The sequence below is a fragment of the Hoplias malabaricus genome, chromosome 6 (genome assembly GCF_029633855.1).
Source record: "Hoplias malabaricus isolate fHopMal1 chromosome 6, fHopMal1.hap1, whole genome shotgun sequence".
Lineage (NCBI taxonomy): Eukaryota > Metazoa > Chordata > Actinopteri > Characiformes > Erythrinidae > Hoplias > Hoplias malabaricus.
The window spans coordinates 48503316-48525590 of NC_089805.1; the positions used below are offsets into that span (position 1 = coordinate 48503316).

General features: G+C 40.2%; 1 protein-coding gene across 1 annotated transcript; it reads right to left on the reverse strand.

The window, feature by feature from the left end:
- Positions 1 to 5663: 5663 nt before the first annotated feature.
- On the reverse strand, positions 5664 to 17273 carry LOC136699638 (stonustoxin subunit beta-like). Its single transcript, XM_066674531.1, has 5 exons — positions 17182 to 17273; positions 16560 to 16619; positions 16365 to 16424; positions 14438 to 14491; positions 5664 to 8721 (listed from the first exon to the last, which is right to left on the reverse strand). Exons 2-5 carry the CDS (start codon positions 16615 to 16617, stop codon positions 8189 to 8191), a joined length of 705 nt encoding a protein of 234 aa, XP_066530628.1. The 5' UTR covers positions 16618 to 16619; positions 17182 to 17273; the 3' UTR covers positions 5664 to 8188.
- Positions 17274 to 22275: the final 5002 nt, after the last annotated feature.

Below are 22275 nucleotides of genomic sequence, written 5' to 3' on the forward strand. Positions count from 1 at the left end.
ATCAGCAGGTTCACACACTGGCCTGGTCTGATTCTGTCGCCCTCCTCCTCCAGTCTCTCCCACGGTTTGTCTCTGGGGTGGGTTGTCACCGGTGATCTTCAGAGACTCTGGACCGGGTTTGGATCAGGACTCCAGCTCTATTTAATGCAGCTCTAAGTGCTTTACCGGTTTGTGGAGCATTATCTTCGGATTCAGCAAGAAGCAGAATCAGAAATAATGCTGTTTACACACACACACACACACAAACAGAGAGAGACACACACTCACACACAGAGAGAGAGAGAGAGAGAGACACACTCACACAGGAGTGTTCTCTAAATGAAGATAAGGGACTTTGACTTTCTGCAGAGTTTACAGTACGGAATAAAACAGAATCAAACAGTAAAGAATGGTACAGTATACATCTGAACACAGCAACAGAAACAGGACAGAACAGAACATTTAATAAAAAAAATGTGGGTAAAAAACAACTGAAGTAAATACTAAATTAGATAAAAAACAAACACATTTCCAGTTATTTTAGATGATGAAAAATATGTATAAAACAACTGAGTAAGTGAAAAGCATCAGACGCCAACAAATACAAGCAATCAGTGCATAATTCTTAGTATTAAACATACAGTTCAGTGGTTCCAAAATAAGATAAGTACATCATTATTTCAGCACAACTGAGGCATCCTGTGTTCAGAAGGCTGTAAAACATCAGGATTTTATAAATGATGGTATAGTTTTGGATTAAAGTTTTTAATTTTGTGACAGCTCTGAGGAGTCAGGCTGTTTGTGTGTGTCTCTGTGAAATAAGGTTTAACAAAATGAGCCCTGGGCGGCACGGTGGTGCAGCAGGTAGGTGTCGCAGTCACACAGCTCCAGGGACCTGGAGGTTGTGGGTTTGATTCCCGCTCCGGGTGACTGTCTGTAAGGAGTGTGGTGTGTTCTCTCTGTGTCTGCCTGGGTTTCCTCCAGGTGACTGTCTGTGAGGAGTGTGGTGTGTTCTCCTTGTGTCTGCGTGGGTTTCCTCCGGGTGACTGTCTGTGAGGAGTGTGGTGTGTTCTCCCTGTGTCTGCGTGGGTTTCCTCCGGTTGACTGTCTGTGAGGAGTGTGGTGTGTTCTCCCTGTGTCTGCGTGGGTTTCCTCTGGTTGACTGTCTGTGAGGAGTGTGGTGTGTTCTCCCTGTGTATGTGTGGGTTTCCTCCGGTTGACTGTCTGTGAGGAGTGTGGTGTGTTCTCCCTGTGTCTGTGAGGGTTTCCTCTGGGTGCTCCGGTTTCCTCCCACAGTCCAAAAACACACATTGGTAGGTGGATTGGCGACTCAAAAGTGTCTGTGTGTGTGTGTGTTGCCCTGTGGAGGACTGGCGCCCCCTCCAGGGTGTATTCCTGCCTTGCGCCCATTGATTCCGGGTAGGCTCTGGACCCACCGTGACCCTGAACTGGATAAGGGTTACAGATAATGAATGCATGAAAATGAGCCCTGCTTTCAAAATCATGAAAAGCTGTAAAACAAGGAAAAACATCTGGAAACAGACGAATATTCATTCATTCATTCATTGTCTGTAACCCTTATCCTGTTTAGGGTCACGGTGGGTCCGGAGCAAGGCAGGAACACACCCTTATTGTTTAATATTTTATAGTGATCTCAGATTGAGAGTTATTAAAGGTTTGGACTAGATTTAAGAAGACTTCAGTGGATAGATGATGTTTTTTTTACAGTGAAGAGAGAGCTGAAACGCTGCTGTTTATAGCGATGGTAATGTGCTTTATCTGAGTCCTGGCGGCTTCATCTAAACCCCACAGTTCTTTAAAATCCTGTTTATCCTCCTGCCAGGAGGATGAATGAGCTGCAGCTTGAAAGGAACGGTGTTCCGGCAGCTCAGCGGGAGTCCACCTCCGCACAGATACAACCATTCCTCCGTCAACAATTCAGAACCGTAAACACATCCAGAGCGTCTGATGGCAGCTCTGTGGGTCTGAGGAGAACTGACAGCTCTGAGGAACACAAGTTCATTATTTCAGTTAGAGCTGTTTATTACAGCCTTCGCAACATCACAGGTCCACCTTAAAACACCAGGGCAATTAGTATGAGGAGACAGAGATGGTCTCTCTCTCTCTCTCTCTCTCTCTCTCTCTCTCTCTCTCTCTCTCTCTGTCAGTTCAGGCATCTCTCATTAAAGGGCTTTCACAGTTTTAAAAACATGAACTGAACTGGACTGAGTGTCCAAGGTACCTGTCGTCAGATTCTCCTCTTTGTGGTGACCATAGGAGACAGATCTGGACTGCAGGCCGGTAAAGCTCACACACCCTGCGTCAACAAAGGCACGGCTGTTGAAACAGGTGCAGAATGAGGCCTAACATTGTCCAGCTGAAATAACCATGGACTTCTCGAAAAAGACATCACCCTGATGGCAGCATACGTTTCTCCAAAATCCCAATAATCCCAAGAATTTGCAAGCATCAAATTCTAAATGTGTTTATATTTGCCCAATAAAGGCAAGTTAGTCATTGGTTATTCCAGAAGGACAATGCCAGGCCTCATTCTGCCCCTGCTAGACATCAGTGATGTAGACATTTGCAGTTTAGCAGCTTAGCAATTCAGAGATTTAAGAAAGATAAGCTAAGATAAAATAACACTTCACTGATCCTGAAGGAAACTGCAGCATCACAGTGCTTTATATATTGCATGAGATAATTAGCACTTCAGATCACATTGGCACTCATGGCACAGCTGTGGACTATAGCTTAGAGAAGTGGGCTTGGTACTGGGAGGTCACAGGTTCAAGCCCCATGACCAGCAGGAACCCCCAAGACTGAAGTGCCCTTGAGCAAGGCACCTAACTGCGTGAACAATGATTTATAGAGCAGCGATTCAGTGATTTATCTGTATCTGATCTGTGCCAGAGTTCTCCAAGGGAGGAGGGAGGAGACACAAACCCTGAGTCCAGACTCCTGGTTGCGCAGGACTAGCTGCTCTTCTATGGCTTTTAAACAGACCAGCAGAAGTGTAGTGTTTTTACCCGTTCAGCTTGGACAAGGAGGCCATTATGTTGAGTGACATTACATATAATATAGCAGGATTAGCTATAATTAATTAATTACTATGATTATAAACTTCTGAAGGGTTAATGGCTCCAAAATTGAATCTGACAGAAGGTGAGAATTCTGTACAAGAAAAGTGCACAAAAATACATAACCAATGAGAGATTTTATCAACACAACTGGTTTATTAAAGGTTATATCAAATAATGAATATTGATTATACATTCATATAATGAAATGGACTACAGTGATACATGAGGGAGGAGGGAGAATAATACATGAGGGGATTTCTCTATGATAAATACCCTAAATTCTAAAAGGGGCTATAATTTATCCCAGAAATCCACTCGACACCAGCCTCTGAGTTATGAAATGAAACACTTCATAAGTCTCTTCAACCAGGAAACTTAATTTTCAACAGCAAAGATTATCTAACCTTAGTTTAGAAGAGTGATGGGCCGATGAAGCCGTGAAGTTTCTTCCTGATTCTGTTGAAAATGATTCGAGGCATTGGAGCATTGAAATCCAAAATTGGGGAACAGTGACATCTAGTGGCTGTAAGAAATGATTGCAGCCTGCAGCTCACCTCTGCGAGGCCTCTCAGTGTACAGTTCATCCAGTCTGCTCTGATCTGCTGGTACACGTTTAATTAAAAGTGCTGCTACAAATACTGGGATGTCATTATTGATCACAGAATGGCCGATGGAAAATAAAATATCAGTTATACATTATCAGCAAGATATCATTTACTTGAGTGATTTCTGATTCATATAGGGAATATTAAAATAGGCTGCAGATTTATTTTTAGAAATAAGATTTGAGGAAACATTTTACAGGTATAGAGGGATGTGGGGAACCTTTTCCACAAGGATCAGCTGAACAGAGTTATCCTGACAAAATTATATTGAAGAATAAACGTTTTACCTCAGAGTTAGTTTGCAAAAAAAAGAAATAAAATAAGAATTTCTGAATTTTTTATTTTTACCCCATTTCTAGATATTTTTCCCCAAAATGTTCCCAGGCTTTGGAACACTTAGTTGAGGCAAATATTTCCATTCCATCACCAGACAGGTCAGAGATAAAGTTGTGGAGAAATTTAAAGCAGGATTATGTTATAAATATATATACAGTATATATTCCAAGCTTTGAGCATCCCAATGAGCACTGTTCAATCTATCATCCAAAAATGTAATAGTATTCTACAACTGCAGACCTACCAAGACATGGCTGTCCACCCAAACGGACAGATCAAGCAAAGAGAGCACTGGTCAGAGAAGCAGCCAAGAGGCCCATGGTCACTCTGAAAGAGCTGCAGAAATCCACTGCTCAGGTGGGAGAATCTCATCACAGGACCACTATAAATTGTGCACTCCACAAATCTGGCCTTTATGGAAGAGTGGCAAGTGCCACAAGCCATGGAGAGGAGACAGCAAACATGTGGAAGAAGGCGCTCTGGTCAGATGAGTCCAATACTGAAATTGTTGGCCTAAATGCAAAGCACAGTGTGTGGCAGAATAACACACCAATCCCACTGTGAAACACGGTGGTGGCAGCATCATGCTGTGAGGATGCTTGTCTTCAACAGGGACAGGAAAGCTGGTCAGAGTTGATGGGAAGATGTATGGAGCTAAATACAGGGCAGTCCTGGAAGAAAACCTGTTGAAGGCTGCAAAAGATTTGAGACTTTGAAGGGATTCACCTTCCAGCAAGACAATGACTCTAAACATACAGCCAGAGCTACAGTTTAGATCAAAGAATATTCATGTGTTAGAGTGACCCAGTCAAAGTCCTGACCTAAATCCCATTGAGCATCTGTGGCAAGACATGAACCCTGCTGTTCACAGATGCTCTCCATCAAACCTGGCTGAGCTGGAGCTATTTTGCAAAGAATGGCCAAAAATCTGTCTCTAGATGTGCAAAGCTGGTAGAGACATACCCCAAAATACTTGCAGCTGTAATTGCAGCAAAAGGTGGCCTTACAAAGTATTGATATAGGGGCTGAATACTTACGCATTTCACATTTTTCAATCATTTTTATTTGATTATAATTTTGAAAACCATTTATCATTTTTGTTCCACTTCACAATTATGTGCAACTTTGTGTCTATCACTTAAAATCTCAGTAAATACATTTAAGTTTGTGGTTGTAAGGTGACAAAATCTGAAAAAGTTCAAGGGGTATGAGGGAGTATTTAATTGTCAATTCTGCATATGTACAGGACATAGAGAAGATTGAGATTATGTTACTCTCCTCTCCAAGTTGCAGCTAACATTAACGAAATAGATATTGTTTGTATATTCTGGTTTTGGACTCTTGCCTGTTTTTTTTTTTTTGTTACTTCTGGTATGTTCCTGAACTCTAGTTATGCTCTTTGGTTACTGTCCTGTTCTGTTTTTGACCTTGTCTCTTTGCCTAAGCCCTTTATTATAGCCTCAATACCTTTATCTCTGCATTTGTCTCTTTTCAGTCACGTCCTGACAATGAAACAATGTCAGTTTTGTTTGTTTTACCAAAATGTAATGACATTTACAATATCTTTTAGCTGATAAGATACTTATATACAAGTTTGATAATTAACATAAAGGAAATACAATGCAAGTTAATTTATTCAATTCAAATTGCTTTACAGAGTGAATAAAAACAATAAAAAAGCAGTTAAATTAAGAGCAAGAATTTAAAAAAGCATTTAAAAAATTAAATTTCAATAAAAGAAAACACATTAAAATGATTCAAAGTATTAAAATGATACGATTAAAGAAAAAAAAACTGAAGTGCCGTTACAGAATAAAAAGTGAGGAGTATTTTAAACTGAGCTCAAAATGTTCTTAGTCAACTGGTTCTGTTTAAGAGTGGCATAGTAGCTTCTCCATGTTTAGTTTTCTAACATAATAACTAACATAGCACAGTATATTTTATTCTGTAAAATACTATAGTATTTTGTAAAAAACATGTACATATTCGTTCTGTTAAGACAAGTGGCCTCAGTGGAAAATGACTGACAAGTAACTCCTCTTGTCGACTGGCTTAATAAAATGTGATTACAACGAAAGTCTAGTATCTGATTGGCTGCAGTTAAATGATTGACAGGTGCCCTGCCCGCAGACCACACCGACTGGTTCTCCGGCCTGGAGCGTTACATATGGCCACCCTACACTGGTAACGCCAGAAAACATGACTGATTTATACATTGCCATATTTAAGTCATATTTAATATAAAACTGCCTCACAGTGTTACAATCGTACTCTCTCCTCCTACATTTGAGATATTACATGTGATGACTTGTTTCATGACTTTAGAGGTCCAATTTGGCATTTTGTAAGAACAGAGTGGCAGGTCTCACACGTACAACATACACTATGTTTCTAATGGACCACTTGCAAAATGTACAAATTGTGAAAAGACTATGTACAAAATTGATATAAACTAATGAAACAGATGAGGAGATCAGAAGGGTAAGGGTTGATGGGAGCTAGGTGGAAGTACACAGACGTGTCGTTCGAAAAGTGGACTTATGTCACTGTACATTGTGCAAGTTGACCATGAACCCGGGGGAAACCCACTCCATGTGCTTACATTAGGTGTAATATCAGTTAAGGCCCGAGCGACAACAGGCTCAGAGGAGACCAACAAACTGCTAGAAAAATAAAACTATTTTAAACTTATGATGACACAAAAACAAGATATAGTTCATACAAGAATAAAGTTTTAGTTAAGTTCACATTAACCAAATTAATTTATCATAGCAAAAAAATAATAATAATAATAATAATATAATAAAAAACAAATATAATCCCAGCTATATTTTATATATATATATATAAGAACATTAGACTTATTGTAAGCACTTAAGCACATAACACATCGAGAAATTAGAAGCATATTATAAGTAACCGGAATAAGAATGAAGAAACTTAAACAACAGCTTGTTCAGCAGCCTGTGCTAGTCAGGCCAGCTTCTCCTCAGAACACACAAAATAGACATAAAAATACTCACAACCGACTACAGGCTAAACATTCACTAATATATTTCTCTAAATAAGTCAAAGAGGAACACTTACTGTCATCATAAACACACACAAACACAAATGGTTAACAAACTTGTCTCTTTACTGCTGAAACTGGACAAAACACTCTCTATGGAGCAAAATGGAGGGGCACCTTCCTTTTATATGTAGCTCACACACAGTCCTGTAGAGGGTGCCAAAGCACCTTTACTACAGCTCTGTTATATGTCTGTGATGTTTTATTGCCGGACCACCTGCCAAAGAAGAGACATTTTACAGACTGACTCCGCGAATAGGAACTGTTAGTGCAGCTGTACTTCACAGTGAGGAACTTAAGGTGGCGCTACTACACCGTCTGTTGTTAGTTCAGCTGTATTTCAGTTTGTGAACTAAATTTGAACCATATGGCATGTTTCCACCGACATAAACCAGAAAATATATGGTTCCCACCTGGAACCAAAGAACAGTAGGTTCTTCAGCATGGACCATGGCTGAATATTAGGAATTAAGACAGGAACACGCTCCATTTCTATTTTTCTGGAGCTGTGTTTTGGCGCGACACCATGTGCATGGGCCAGAGCCTCTGCTCTGCGTTGGTTAGTTCACAAGCTCAGCAGGACGGCTCTGAACTCGGCAACATTTCCACAGTATTATATCTCACAGAGTCTTTGTGGTGGGGTGTTATGTGCTATGTGGTGGCGTTAGTGTGTGAAACTCCACAGAGCTGTACACAGCCACATTAAACTTCACCTGCTTTAACCTGTTACACTGAATAAATAAGTAATTGTAATTCTTAAAATCAACAAAATGATCTTGGTCTTCTTTGTTCTTTGGTGGTAGATCGTCTAGTATTTATTTTTAAATAAAATGAAAAAGAAAAACACTGATGCTGGTGTTATATGTTGTGAACACAGCTTTGTGCTACTCCATGTTCTCTGTACTCAATCTCAGAATAAAAACCACATGTAAACAAAGACATTGATATGAAGCACCAAAGCTTCTCCAGACCTTCCAATGACAAGGGGATGTATTTTGGGCTTTTCCTGATTTGGACTTTTCCTCTGTGACAGTGGCTATATGGCTAATGGTGGTCTGGCTAATCTAGACTTGCCTAGTTTCTCTTTGTTTTAACAATATGAGTGTAATTGTGTTTCAATAAAATCGCACTGATGATCCAGCTTCCCAAAGAGTAAACCCAGCATAGAGGGGCTCAGTGAATGTGGTGGTGAGTGTGTGTAAGTGTGTGAGTGTGTGTGTGTTGGGGGGGATAGTGTAGAAGGAGACAGTGCCCCCCTCCCAGTCCAGATACACCCCCACTCTGTTAGAGGGAGGGGGGAGGGCTGGGATTCTAGACTCATTTATATTGTGGAGGACAGAAAAATAGCTTTTAGAGCAGAACATACTCCAGGAGTTTTTGTTCTTTCCAAACAGACACTCATTACTGCCTCCTTTCCTCTGGATTCCTCCGTACGACACTGAGATATAAACCTTCCCGCTCCACTCCACCTCCCAGTAACAGCTTCCGGTGAAATTCTCCACACTCAGAACCTGCTCCCAATGATCAAACCTCTCCGGACGATCTGGATACGACTGTCTCTCCTTCACATGCTCCACCTTCCTGTTTCCCTCCGACAGAATGAGACGAGTGTGTGCTGTGTTTGGATCCAGAGTGACATCACACACATCTACACACACAATAAACACACATTAGAGAACACACCATCACACACACACATCTACACACACAATAAACACACATTAGAGAACACACCATCACACACACATCTACACACACAATAAACACACATTAGAGAACACACAATCTCACACACACACACACACACACACAATAAACACACATTAGAGAACACACAATCTCACACACACACACACAATAAACACACATTAGAGAACACACCATCTCACACACACAATAAACACACATTAGAGAACACACCATCTCACACACACACACACACACAATAAACACACATTAGAGAACACACACACACACACACAATAAACACACATTAGAGAACACACACACACACACACACACACACAATAAACACACATTAGAGAACACACAATCTCACACACACACACACACACACACAATAAACACACATTAGAGAACACACACACACACACAATAAACACACATTAGAGAACACACACACACACACACACACACAATAAACACACATTAGAGAACACACCATCTCACACACACAATAAACACACATTAGAGAACACACAATCTCACACATACACACACACACAATAAACACACATTAGAGAACACACAATCTCACACACACACACACACACACAATAAACACACATTAGAGAACAAACCATCACACACACACACAATAAGTCTTTTAGACTTGTAAACAGCTTTGGTGTTTTTTTGTACAAAGCCCACCTTAAGATTAGTTCTGATACAGATTTAAAGTGAAGTTATCAGTGGTTAATAATGGTACTGTCAGGCATTCATCTGAACTACTGTGGTGGGATGAAAGTTTCCCATTTTTTCCTATTGTCCTCCACAGACTTCTCTGTGGAGACCAGTTCTCACCATCCCAGAGAGCACATGTTGCCCAATTGTGGAACAAAAATACATATATAACAGCATTTCCACTCCGTTTGGATTACACCTGCTTGTCACATTTCCTTTTGGGTTGTTTGGAGCAGTTGTGTTATTTCAGAATCCTTTGCCCACATAATGCCTATGTTACTGTGTACTTAGACAATATCATTTAAAGTCTTGCAGCAGCATTTACTACATCTGGGGGCTGTCCTAAGGTCCATGAGAAGGGCAGTACTCACAGCAAACCCAAGGAAGTGTGTGATTGGGTGGGTGGAAATCCGTTAACTGGGTTTCTACTTGGGTGGGGTAAGACAGCAGTGATTGTGGCCTGCCTGAGACCCAAGATCAAAAATGGTTGAGGCACTTCCTGGGACTGTCTATTATAGGTGGTTTTGGCTTATTGTTTACACTGTACAACCTCACTAAAAGAGAGCCCCAGATACGCTCCAGTGGATGGAGCCTTGTGTGTTGGTTTTCTGTCAGTTTGAGGCAGTGATGTGTATGGCCTGACTTTTCACCTGATGTTTCTCTCCCTTGTGTGTTGCAGATGTCAGATGGTAGGCTGTAGGTCAAATTTGTCGCCGGTGGTGGTGAAATATTTATTTATTTAATAATAATGACACACGACTCTGGTTTACAACAATAACATTCATTCATTCATTCATTATCTGTAACCCTTATCCAATTCAGGGTCGCGGTGGGTCCAGAGCCTACCTGGAATCATTGGGCGCAAGGCAGGAATACACCCTGGAGGGGGCGCCAGTCCTTCACAGGGCTACAACAATAACAACTTTACTGAAAAACAGAATGAGGAGGAAACAAACATGCAGCAATGTGGAAAGACACACACTCTCAAAGAACACAAGGAGGGTAGGTGACACACAGCACCCAAGTGTCTAATCCCACGGCGATGCCCCCTCAAACCCAAATGTCATCACCCTACAGCCCAGTGGCTGTCACCACAATACATTCTACTTTGAAAGTTTGTCTGAATGCAAACTAAATATTCAGTTATAATTCCTCACCTTCCCATCAAACAGCATTATGGAATTATCCCATATTTTTAATAAATAACACACCTTTCATGTTTTCAGCATGGAGTCCAGAGGAATAACCAGCCTGACTCTCCGATGGTGTCACATCTGCTGCCAATAATCATCCACACCATCAGAGGTCGCTCTCACCAGAATTTTAGAACTGTATCTGTAACTGTATCCTGTATCTGTACTGGCCTAGAGCTGTGTATTGAACTCCTGTTTGTTCTGTTTAGTTACTGTTTTCTGGATTGTTTGCATGGTTGTTCAGACTGATCTCAAGGTTTTGACTTGGCCTGTTTTTGCTACTGATTTTGTCTCACTAAACCTGCACATTGGAATTTTCTACTTACAGAAAACTTTACCATAAGATGGAATCAGCAGGTTTGGAAGACAGAATGGGCCGCCAAAAACAAAGAATGGATGACTTACTGCTTCTCATGCAATAAGTTTTACTTCTCACGGCTCCTTCACTCCCTGAATCTCAGGAACTACCAGCAGCAGAAAACCAAGCTTCTTCTACAGCTGAGAATCCACCCTTAGCCATATCCCCACCAGTTAACATCGCTCTAACAGAAAGTATGATTGGTCTCTGGATAAATGTAAGGGTTTGTGATGCAGTGCGGCCTGTATATTGAACATTATCCAGAACAATTTCGTTCTGAAGGGGACAGAATTCATTTTGTAATTTATCTGCTTACTCGGAAGGCCAAGGACTGGGCTACGATGTTATGGTCACAGAATAGTGACGTACTCAAATCTGAAACCCAGTTACACTCTTTGTTTAAAGATGTTTTTGATTATCCAAAGGCTGGTTGTAATGTGGGTTGTAATTAGCTGAGTGAGAGAAGGGGACACCATTGTTTCAGAGTACGTTACTGGAACACCAAGTCTGTTCTGCCGGAGAAGAGGAAATGGGAGGCTCAAGGCGTTGCAGAGCTCGTAGCAGTGGAGCAGCAGCCATGACAACGTTAGATTTGCGTTCCCCAAACACGAGGTAGTCCTGTAGCAGTGTAGCCGGAGATGAAGGTAAGGGGAGGCTCAATGCCATGCACCAGTGTTTGAGGCAGATGTGTGGGGTCACTCAGGAAGCCGGTTGCAGTGGGAGGAGAAGCAGAAGAGCAGAGCACCGATCCGGAGCGGGATAGACCAGAGCATAGAACGAATCAGTTTGCAGGCGTGACAACGGCCGTACGTAACTTCAAATACCAGGCAGTCCCATAGCTGTATAGCCAGAGAAAGGGAAAAACAGGAGGCTTGGTGAGCTTGATAATGGCCTCCAAATATGAGGATCAGCAGAATGATTCAGCGCTGAGGAGTGAGTTGACGTAGCAAAGCAGTCGAGTCGAGATCTGTCTCCTGAACCAAATGTAGCAAGTTTGTCCGACGCAAAAATGACATGAATTTGCGGGGTATTTATAAGGCTGAGAGGAGGAGTTCGGGTGTGGTCCTACTCCCAAAATTATGTTATTACATAACTTAAATTCTTACAGTTTTAGCAAGGTGTTCTGACCCAGACCACAAATGTACATAGTGTAACATAGGGAAATGTACTGTGTGGCTAGTGGGATTGATGTATGTTTATCTGTGCTTTGTGTGACCACATTCCATCAAAATTACTATGAAGATGGTAGTAAAGGAACTTGGCTTTCAGTGTCTGACAGGTTATTTTAATAATAATAATAATAATAATAATAATAATAATAATAATAATATTTTGAACTTATTAAGCACCTTTCACAAACCCAAGGTCACTTCACAAAACAAAAGCCATTAGAGGGAGCAAAAGTACTTAGAAGATAAGGGGTAGGTTTTGTGTAAGAATTTTCTTTAGGTTATTATTTTTTATGTCTTTGCTTAATTAATGTCTGATAATAAGTGGAACTGCATTCGTATTTTCTCGCATGTGAGGGTCTAATGAGAACCTTTGTCACTGGAAACTTACTCAGAACTGGGTTATACCTCTGGAATCTAAAGTAAGAACTAGTCTAATTTCTCTGTATACTATCGTATAATTTTTGTAAAATATTTTTTTTTAATTTTCATTGTTGCTAACAATGTGGCACCCATGGCCTAATGCTTAGAGAAGAGGGCTTAGGACTGAAAGGTCATTGGTTCAATTCCCACAAGCGGCAGGAAAATCAGGGGCGGTGGGTGTGAAGGAACTCCTCAATCCATGGCTGAGGTGCCCTTGAGCAACTGCCCCCCTGGGTGCCGGGCATGGCTGCCTGCCACTCTGGCTGTGTGTTCACTGCCCATAGTGCACTTGTGTGTGTGAGTGAGTGTGTGTGTGTGTGTTCTCACTGCCACAGATGGGTTAAATGCGGAACACATTTCATTGTACATGGTGCAATGACAAATAATTTCACATTACATTTCAGGCTCCTAACCCTAACATATAGGTTCACATTTCATAGCGAGTCTGTCTGCAGTCAGGTCTCAACTCTAAATTAGTAAAATCTGTTGATAAAGGCTTCAATTTCCCATGCACACACTTGTTTTAAACAAGCTATAATAATGTGTAATAAAATATTATAAAAGTTAAAATTTGTATTGTTTTCTTTTACCCAATGTCTGCCACAGATAGAGTATGTTCTGAATTTCTACACTCAGCACACTCTACCCTGTTCTATAAGGTGTCTGTGTATGTTACTGATCTCCTGCTCCATTAGTGCCTCTACTGGTGAGGCAAAATAACTTTAGTGAGGTAAATTAACTCTGTAATAAACTAAACTTGATTTATGGACAATTTGTGCATGTGGCTAAAGTATTCAGGTGCAAAACAAAAAGAGAGAGACACAAAAGTAATATTTTAGTATTCAATTTATAACAGAGACCCACTGATCAGGTCATAGTCCCCTTTACTGTTCTAACATGTGTTTAATGTAGTGACAGTGATGATACGTCTAAATAAAGGAGCACAGTTTCTCTACTTACAGTGGGATAACTGCTAGAATATATCTGTTAGACCAGCATGCTCTTCTCTCTCCCAAACTGACTGCCTGCTTCTTCTGTCTTACACATTTGGTAGTTCTTCCTGTTCCTACACTCTCTTCACCCTCTGCTCATATGTTATATTTTAGTAGTTACAACATACTGCACGATTCATGTGGTCATCACGTGCTGATCCTGTGTTTGAGCAGATACTGTATAATCAGTAACACTTCTCTGAGAACTCAGCCTGGAGAAGACATGTTTATGTCACCTGCCTTTCTCTGTGCATTCTTTTCTTTGTTTATTGCTCAATCAGACTCTTAACATTAACATATAGGTTCACATTTTACAGTAAGTCTGTCTGAGATCAGTAATGCTGCTTGAATTCTAGTAGCACCAGCCACACACAGCTGTACGGTGTCAGTCCATTTCCACAGTGCTTTCACAGTGGGTAATAAATCAGAGCCTGATCGTTCATTAGATATTAGACTGAGCAGGTGGAAGCAGATCTCAGCTGGTTAATGCTGTCTCACTGCACTGAGACTGGAATATCAACTCATAGAGTCAGACATGAGAGCTCAGTCCCTCAGAGCGACTTTACTGACTTTCAGTTTAAACTTGTAGAGTGTCACACTCAGTCTGGTCCCTGCCACAACTAAACACAGTATTTCCTCTTGTTACATGTTCCCTTTTTTCTTCAAACAGAGGAACATATCCCTTTCAACACAGAGATAAAGCAATATATTCAATAATACATTCAAGAATGACTGCTTGCTGTCCCCTGAATGTTACACCATGTTGTACACTAAGCTCATTCTGCAGAGTAAGAAATGGTCTCACCCCATCGATTACGTCGGTCCTGTGGCTGTAGAACTCTGCAAAAGTCTTCAGCACCTGAGAAAATGAGATTTAAGAAGTTATTTATTTGTGCAGTAAGAGTTTATTTACTCAAAAAACCCTAATATTAGAATAAACCCAACCACATTATTCCAGTGAGTCTGAGAATGTGTGTGTGTGTGTGTGTGTGAGTGAGTGAATGTGTTGGTTTGACAGTCCAGTATTATTTGAGGTTATCATTCAGTGCCTAGTGTTAGTGGTTAATAAACACTTCATTGTGTTAAATCAATTGTGCTGTAGATTGTGATCAGGAGAAACATCTGGAAACACACATTGTTCTTCACTCGCTCACAACACAGCTACTACTTTTTGGAAAAGAAATTCCTTTTACTGTATTTTTGCGCAAGCACTACGCTTATTTAGAAGATTAATTATTTCAAATAATAATAATCTTGGGTGTCTAAGACATTTGCTCACTGCTGTTTCTCCTGCACGGGAAACAGCACGGCAGCTAAAGGCATTTATTCTTTACTCAACCTCCTATGGGTCTGGGCCATTTGACTCTTGTGGCGGTGCAGTTGGGAAGATGCTGTGCAACACACAGAAAGTAAATAAAATAATCCAGTATCATGCCTTTGGTAATTCCCAACAAAGAGAGAGACACAAAAGTAATATTTTAGTTTATAATTTATAGCAGAGACCCACTGATCAGGTCATAGTCCCCTTTACTGTTCTAACATGTGTTTAATGTAGTGACAGTGATGATACGTCTAAATAAAGGAGCACAGTTTCTCTACTTACAGTGGGATAACTGCTAGAATATATCTGTTAGACCAGCATGCTCTTCTCTCTCCCAAACTGACTCTCTCTATAGTCTATCATAGAGGGAAAATGCCTGTGGATTTGTTCCTGCTAGAGCAAGAGCCCCTGCAAATACATTGGTCTTGTATGAAGTTATCAGAGGTGCACAACCTCACACAGCGACCGGACACGGGAAATGCCAGAGGCCCCGGCACTGCAATTGCTTAGAAGATTCAGGGCTTAAAAACTAATGTTTTAAACGTTCCAGTGTCCAAACACTCCCTTTTCAAAGCTGGCTCTAAAGAATCCAGCAGCAGAGCAACATCAGCCCTTTACACAGGTGTGTACAGACTCTGAACTCTTTTATACTGAAATAATCCACACTAAGTAAGTGATTGACCAGCAACAAGATTAAGAAACGTAACTGAATTTAACAAACAACTGCTCAGAAAGAGAACTGAGTTGTGAAATTTTGTTATTATTTATTTATTTATTTGATTCGTTCGTGCATTTTAAATAACTTTTAATTACTTTAACTGAAAGCTCGGACCTGTCAGATAAGACAATCAGTGTCTTTTGGACAATACACAGACGTTACACATTTTCAGGAGCTGGTGTAAATGTTGTTTGTACAAACATTTTAACACTAAAAACATTTAGATAAATCCGGATATTTACAAAAAAAGTGATTTACGAATTATTTATGTGCTCTTTGTTCTGCTCACGTTTCAGGTCAGAAAGAGAACTACTCCAGGGAGGACCCACAAGGCACGCTGGGGGGCACCCCTAGATCTCTGACAGGTCCAGACCCCTCCCTAAGTCCTTGTTTGCTGGTTGTTGCTGCTTACTAAGTTTTTAGACATTTATTTACACTCTCCATTACATATTTTTGCCTTGTTTATCTCAGTTTGCTGCCTTTATCACTCTTTCTAATTCACTGTGTCTTCCATATCATTAACCAGTTTACTTTTGTGTTCTCTGATCTCAGATTTTGAGGAGGAATGAGCCCTTTCTAAACTCAGTGCGGATCTCGAGCAGCTGGGTCACACACACAGAGAGAGAGAGAGAGAGAGAGAGAGAGAGAGAGAGAGAGAGAGAGAGAACATAATATAGGAGTGTGGACACATACCTGCTCTAGTCTCCATAAAGCTGGAGAGAATGAGAGCTGTTACAATAAGGATCTTCATCCCTGAAAAACACACATAAATCATCAAAGCTCACATCAGCTGAACACACACTAAAGAGAGAGACACTAGCGAGAGAGAGAGAGAGAGAGAGAGAGAGAGAGAGAGAGAGAACATAATATAGGAGTGTGGACACATACCTGCTCTAGTCTCCATAAAGCTGGAGAGAATGAGAGCTGTTACAATGAGGAACTTCATCCCTGAAAAACACATGAATCATCAAAGCTCACATCAGCTGAACACACACTAAACTCCAGGAACAGGAGATTTTATAAAATACAACAAAGTATTCTGTGAATCTGAGAGGTGATAATTCTCTTCCAGTTTCATTTAAAGACTAACGCACAATGAACTGATCTCAAGAAATAATTAATTAATTAATAATTTATAAAACTTTTAAAAGGCACATAATTATACACAAAATTATTTATGCTTTAATTTCAAAATGTAATACTTAAATGAAACATTTAATTAATAAATTCTCCTTTTAATTAATTATTCCTTTATATAATATTAGTAACAAAAGCCTCCATAATCTTTTACCTCATGTTTTTCTGTTCACAGAATAAAGATAAACACATTTAATCCTGAAAGTTAAAGTTCCTCATTTACTTCTGGTTTTACTGTTTGTCTTCACACACACACACACACATGCAGTGTCTCTCTCTCTCTCTCTCTCTCTCTCACACACACACACACACACACACACACACACACACACACACTGAAATATCTATAATCTTCAGGTAGGTTAAAAGTTACCAGTTTTTCCTCTCTGCTCCTTATCTTCACAAACAGCAGTCTCTTCACCTCAGACAGGAAGGGCTGCGGCAGAGAGAAGTACCACTTTCGACTGTCTTCCGGGATTGTCAGACACTAGAGTGCGCTCCAGATTGAGCCCAAAATGAATGGGCTTCAATGAAGCATTCAAGGAAATCCATAGTTTATAAACTCTGTTCATTTTCATACAAAAGAAATGCATTAATTTCCTCAACACAGAACAGTAACAAATGTCTGAGACCCCACCGCAGACATATTTTTAAACTGTTGAACTCCAGTTTAAAGACTTTGTAAAGGTGTCTCAGTTGTGAGGATGAAGTCAGTGAGTGTGAACTTTACAGCAGTCGCCCAGAGCAGACGGGGGAGGGACTTCAGAGCAGCAGATACACAGAGGATTCCCGATTAGGAAACTGTGCTTAGTTTCAGCTTTTCCACAGTTTGGTGTCGACTAAATGTTCAGGAGCCTGTCCAGGTCAGTGCCCAGTGAGGCTCCAGGGCCAAACCCCTCAGTAATGTGCTCTGACCAGAGCTCTGACCCACACCCCACACAGCGAGTGCAGGGCTCAGATCACTGGGGGCAGGAGGATGAACATCTTCAGGATTTGGGGTTTTATATTTTTCTTTGCAGGACATTTTCAAACACAAACCTGTAGACCGTCAAATGTTCAGAAACCACAGACATCAGGAGGGAAGTGTTACTGACAGAGTAGTGTTTCATTTTCAGGTTTGTGTCTGTGAATAAATAATAGACAAATGTGCTTCTGTCTCATGCTACTATCTGTCTTACTCTAGTGTGATGTTACACAGTAACAGTACAGGATTACACCACATTCTTTTCTGGGAGTTTTTTTTTATATCAATATTAAATTTTAATTGCTGGAGCAATTCATAGAGGACAGAAAAGGGCAGGATTAGTATGTGTGAAAATTATTTATTTAATATATTTTTGGTCGTATTTTTTTATTTAATTTTTATTTATTTATTTAATTGTTTATTTTATTTATTGCAATTTATTTAATTTCAGATACGTATAAAAGAGTAGTTTGATTTACAGGGTAATTTACATATGGGTGAAGTAAGCTGTGCTCCCACCTTTTATCCTCTTTGGAAATAGGCCAGGGGCGGCACGGTGGTGCAGCAGGTGGTGTCGCAGTCACACAGCTCCAGGGGTCTGGAGGTTGTGGGTTCGATTCCCGCTCTGGGTGACTGTCTGTGAGGAGTTTGGTGTGTTCTCCCTGTGTCTGCGTGGGTTTCCTCCGGGTGCTCCAGTTTCCTCCCACAGTCCAAAAACACACGTTGGTAGGTGGATTGGTGACTCAAAAGTGTGAATGTGTGTGTGTTGCCCTGTGAAGGACTGGCGCCCGCTCCAGGGTGTATTCCTGCCTTGTGCCCAATGATTCCAGGTAGGCTATGGACCCACCATGACCCTGAACTGGATAAGGGTTACAGATAATGAATGAATGAAATAGGCCATTGTCAGAGAAGGTATGTGCTGGTGCAGCTCCATAATTGTGGCTCAAAAGATACGTGTTACAGTTTTGAATATAAAATAATTGAACTGAAACATTTGATAGTTTAATCATACACTGGTGTTTACACATGTCTTTTTTATATGTTCTACACACGGTTGGGTTTATGAGTTATGTGCAGGTGGGATTTAAAGGTGGAATGCTAATTAAGACATACTACATACGACATAATTACGACATAGGGAAACTAGTGTTCATGAGGCATTTTTTGTTTCTTTTTCTTAATACGATATATTTCAACCAACAGTGAGATGCATTTGATTGTTTTAAAAGAAATACTGTAACTTTTGTAGTGTAATGGTGTTGATATAATAGTGCACAGTGTCTAACAGTTGCAGTTGAGAGCAAGAGAAAGAGGATAAAAGAAATGAATGAAGCCTGTTTAATCGTCTTGTGTACACTTTATGCAGGTATGTTGAGTTATACTTGAGTTAAACTGTCAGATATATGCATTTCATACTGTTCGGTAAATGGGGAGCATGTACAGCATACAGTTTTCTGTACATGTGTGTTTTTTATTATTATTATTGTTGTTGTCATTGTTCCAATATGTAATTAAGGAATTGTGCTCTTTAGAAATACGCCATTGTCAGAGAAGGTGCAGTTGAGAGCAAGAGAGATAAAAAAAATATTGAAACATGTTTATTCATCTTGTGTTCACTTTATGCAGGCAGAGGAAATAAATACCCCTTCATGTTAGCTGGTGTGTTGGTGTCTTCCCTTCCATCATTCTTTATCCTTGCACAACGCAGAAGTAAACCAGTTACAGAGGCATGTGTGTTTACATCAACACGGAATGGGTGAACACTGGCGTATCTGTCTGCCGCTATCCATTCAGAGTTTTATTATTGTTTTAATTATTTTCCTGAATATTGTATTTAAGACTGCACTGTGGTAAACTTTAAGATGCTGTGGTGGGTTACACTCTCTGCCCTTCTATCCTCTATCGCACATGTGTCAAACTCAAGGCCCGAGGGCCAAATGTGGCCCGCCGTGTCATTTGATGTGGCCCACAAGAGCTTAAAAGATCTGTTTGACTGCAATCTAGTGGCTTAATGCCGTCGCTTCTTGGGTAACATAATCGCCATGAACTGTGGGAAATGGAGTTTATGGTCAATGCACGCTTTTAGACTTAATTATTAATTATTCCGCCACTAATTCTAAAGCGTGCATTGACCTTAAACTACATTTCCCACAATGCATGCCGATTATGTTGCCCGCCAAGTGATGGCATTCCACCACTTGATTTCAGTGTATCCTATTGGATGTGATTTTTTCAACAAGTGGAATTAAGAAATAGTTTTACAAATATTGATCCCACAATGACCAGGAAAAGGAAAAATTGATGCAGATGGAAGACAGTTTCAAGAGACGGGAAGACGTTTTTGAATACGTTTGTGCTTCGAGGAGAAAAACCAGTATGTCTTTTGTGTTATGAGGCGGTGGCAGTTGTCAAGGACTATAATTTACATCTGTACTTTGATATTGTTATTCTGCCCCTTTCAACTGTGACAAAGTTTTGAGTTAGTTAATGTCATAACTTGTGTTTGATGATATTTTTTTTTATTCACTTGGATAGTTTGATCGTTGATTGATGGAGTAATATGAGTTTCTTAATCTGACAAATTAACAGGATTTATGTTGTTAACAGAGCAACAAGCAAACATTTTTACATCTATGCAAATATTTATAAGTTGAATAAGTAATACATTCAGAGTTTTTTAATATTAAGGAGTACTTACATTTATTCTACATTACATTTGGTTACATTTAGTTACGTTTATACGGTCTTACAGTTACATCTGGCCCTTTGAGGGCAACCATTATGCTGATGTGGCCCTCTGTGATAATGAGTTTGACACCCCTGCTCTATCACCACTACTACCAGATTGAGATACTCACTGGATTAATTATACCGGCTCCAGACACACTACGAACCACTGCAAAAACTTCAGTTCCATGAAGATGTTCCCCTCTGACGTTCAAAGTACATCAACCGTGGATCTCGTCACAATCTCAGGTATTGCAGAGGTGATGCTGGAACTATGTCCACTTTCTGGTCTCCAGGTTCACGGCGTTCAAAGAGCTCCGTCAGATGTAGACCACAGTGTGCTAACTCCACTGGCTAAATCCCATGTAAACATGCACATGTCTTCTCATAGGTTTGGTCTCTTCAACATCAGATCCATCACTAACAAAGCTTCTATGGTTAATATCTTCATCATAGATCACAAACTGGATTATTTATGTTTTATGGAAACTTGCCAGCCACAGAATGACTTTTTACATCTAAATTCCGCAGCTCCACCTGGATTTGTTTACTTATGCAAATCGCATTCCTCCGGTAAGGGAGGTGGTCGTTTTAATGGGAGACTTTATTTATTTATTATTTTATTTTGAGAATGCTGAAAACATGTTCACAAAAGATTTTAAACATTAGACTGCTTTGATCTCTCCCAAAGTGTGAATTTTGTAAAACACTCTAAGGGCCATATTCTTGATTTAATCTGCTGGTCTGGCATTTCATCATATGACATTTCTTCAGTTGAATTATCCATCTCAGATCATAAAGCTGTGTTATTTAATGCTAATTAAACCTGGTTCAGCAGCAAAAAAATCTTGGCTTCATAATTATAATTGACCTGGATTTATCATCTGATCAACACATAGGCAGTAATCACTAGGACAGCTTTTTTACATCTTCACAACAACACCACGATTAGAAATGCCTTATCCCTTCAGGACGCAGAAACATTAGTACATGCCTTTATTACTTCAAGGCTTGACTACTGTAACGCACTACTGTCAGGATGCACCAGCAGCAATTTAAGAAAACTTCAACTAGTTCAAAATGCTGCAGCCTATCATCACTTCATTTAGTATCAATTACAAAATTCTGTTATTAACGTATAAAGCTCTACATGGGCTTGCTCCTGAATACCTTCAAGATACTATTTCATATTATGAGCCTCCACGTTCACTCAGATCACAGAGTACTGGAGTTTTAATTGTTCCCAGAATTCAGAAGGCCTCAGCTGGGGGAAGAGCCTTTTCTTATAAAGCCCCCCAACTCTGGAATGATCTTCCAGAAAATGTTCGGGACTCAGACACAGTTGCAATCTTCAAATCAAGGCTAAAAGCTCATTTGTTTAGTTTAGCTTTTCTTTTTTATAACAATGTGCCACTGAGAATAGTGAACAGTTACAAATTCCAAAAATGTTTCTGTGGATATATTTTCTTACTTTTTTCCTGTGTAGGTGGATTTAAAAACCAGAGTGGTTAGTGTGTCAAGCTTAGGCTTCAGAGTCACATCTAAAATGTACACATGCATTTCCTACAGCCATAAAATAAAGGCAGAAATATTGTCACAACAAATGATTTTTATTCTGCGGGAAATCTTCACTCTAAAAAATGCTGGGTTATTTTTAAAACCCAATTGCTGGGTTGAGCATGTTGGGTCATGATGTTGGGTTATTTTGACTTAAATTGGGTTAATAACAAGCAACCCAGCAGCATTGGGTTGTGTATGCGGACCTGAAAGGGAACA

Bases quoted from the DNA above. Each gene is read 5' to 3' on its own strand.
- LOC136699638 (XM_066674531.1), bottom strand. From the start codon at position 16,617: ATGAAGTTCCTCATTGTAACAGCTCTCATTCTCTCCAGCTTTATGGAG. The intron at 16,425-16,559 runs GTATGTGTCCAC...TGTGTTTTTCAG, and splicing joins CTTTATGGAGACTAGAGCAG to GGATGAAGATCCTTATTGTA. The intron at 8,722-14,437 runs GTGAGACCATTT...TTGTGTGTGTAG, and splicing joins GGACCGACGTAATCGATGGG to ATGTGTGTGATGTCACTCTG.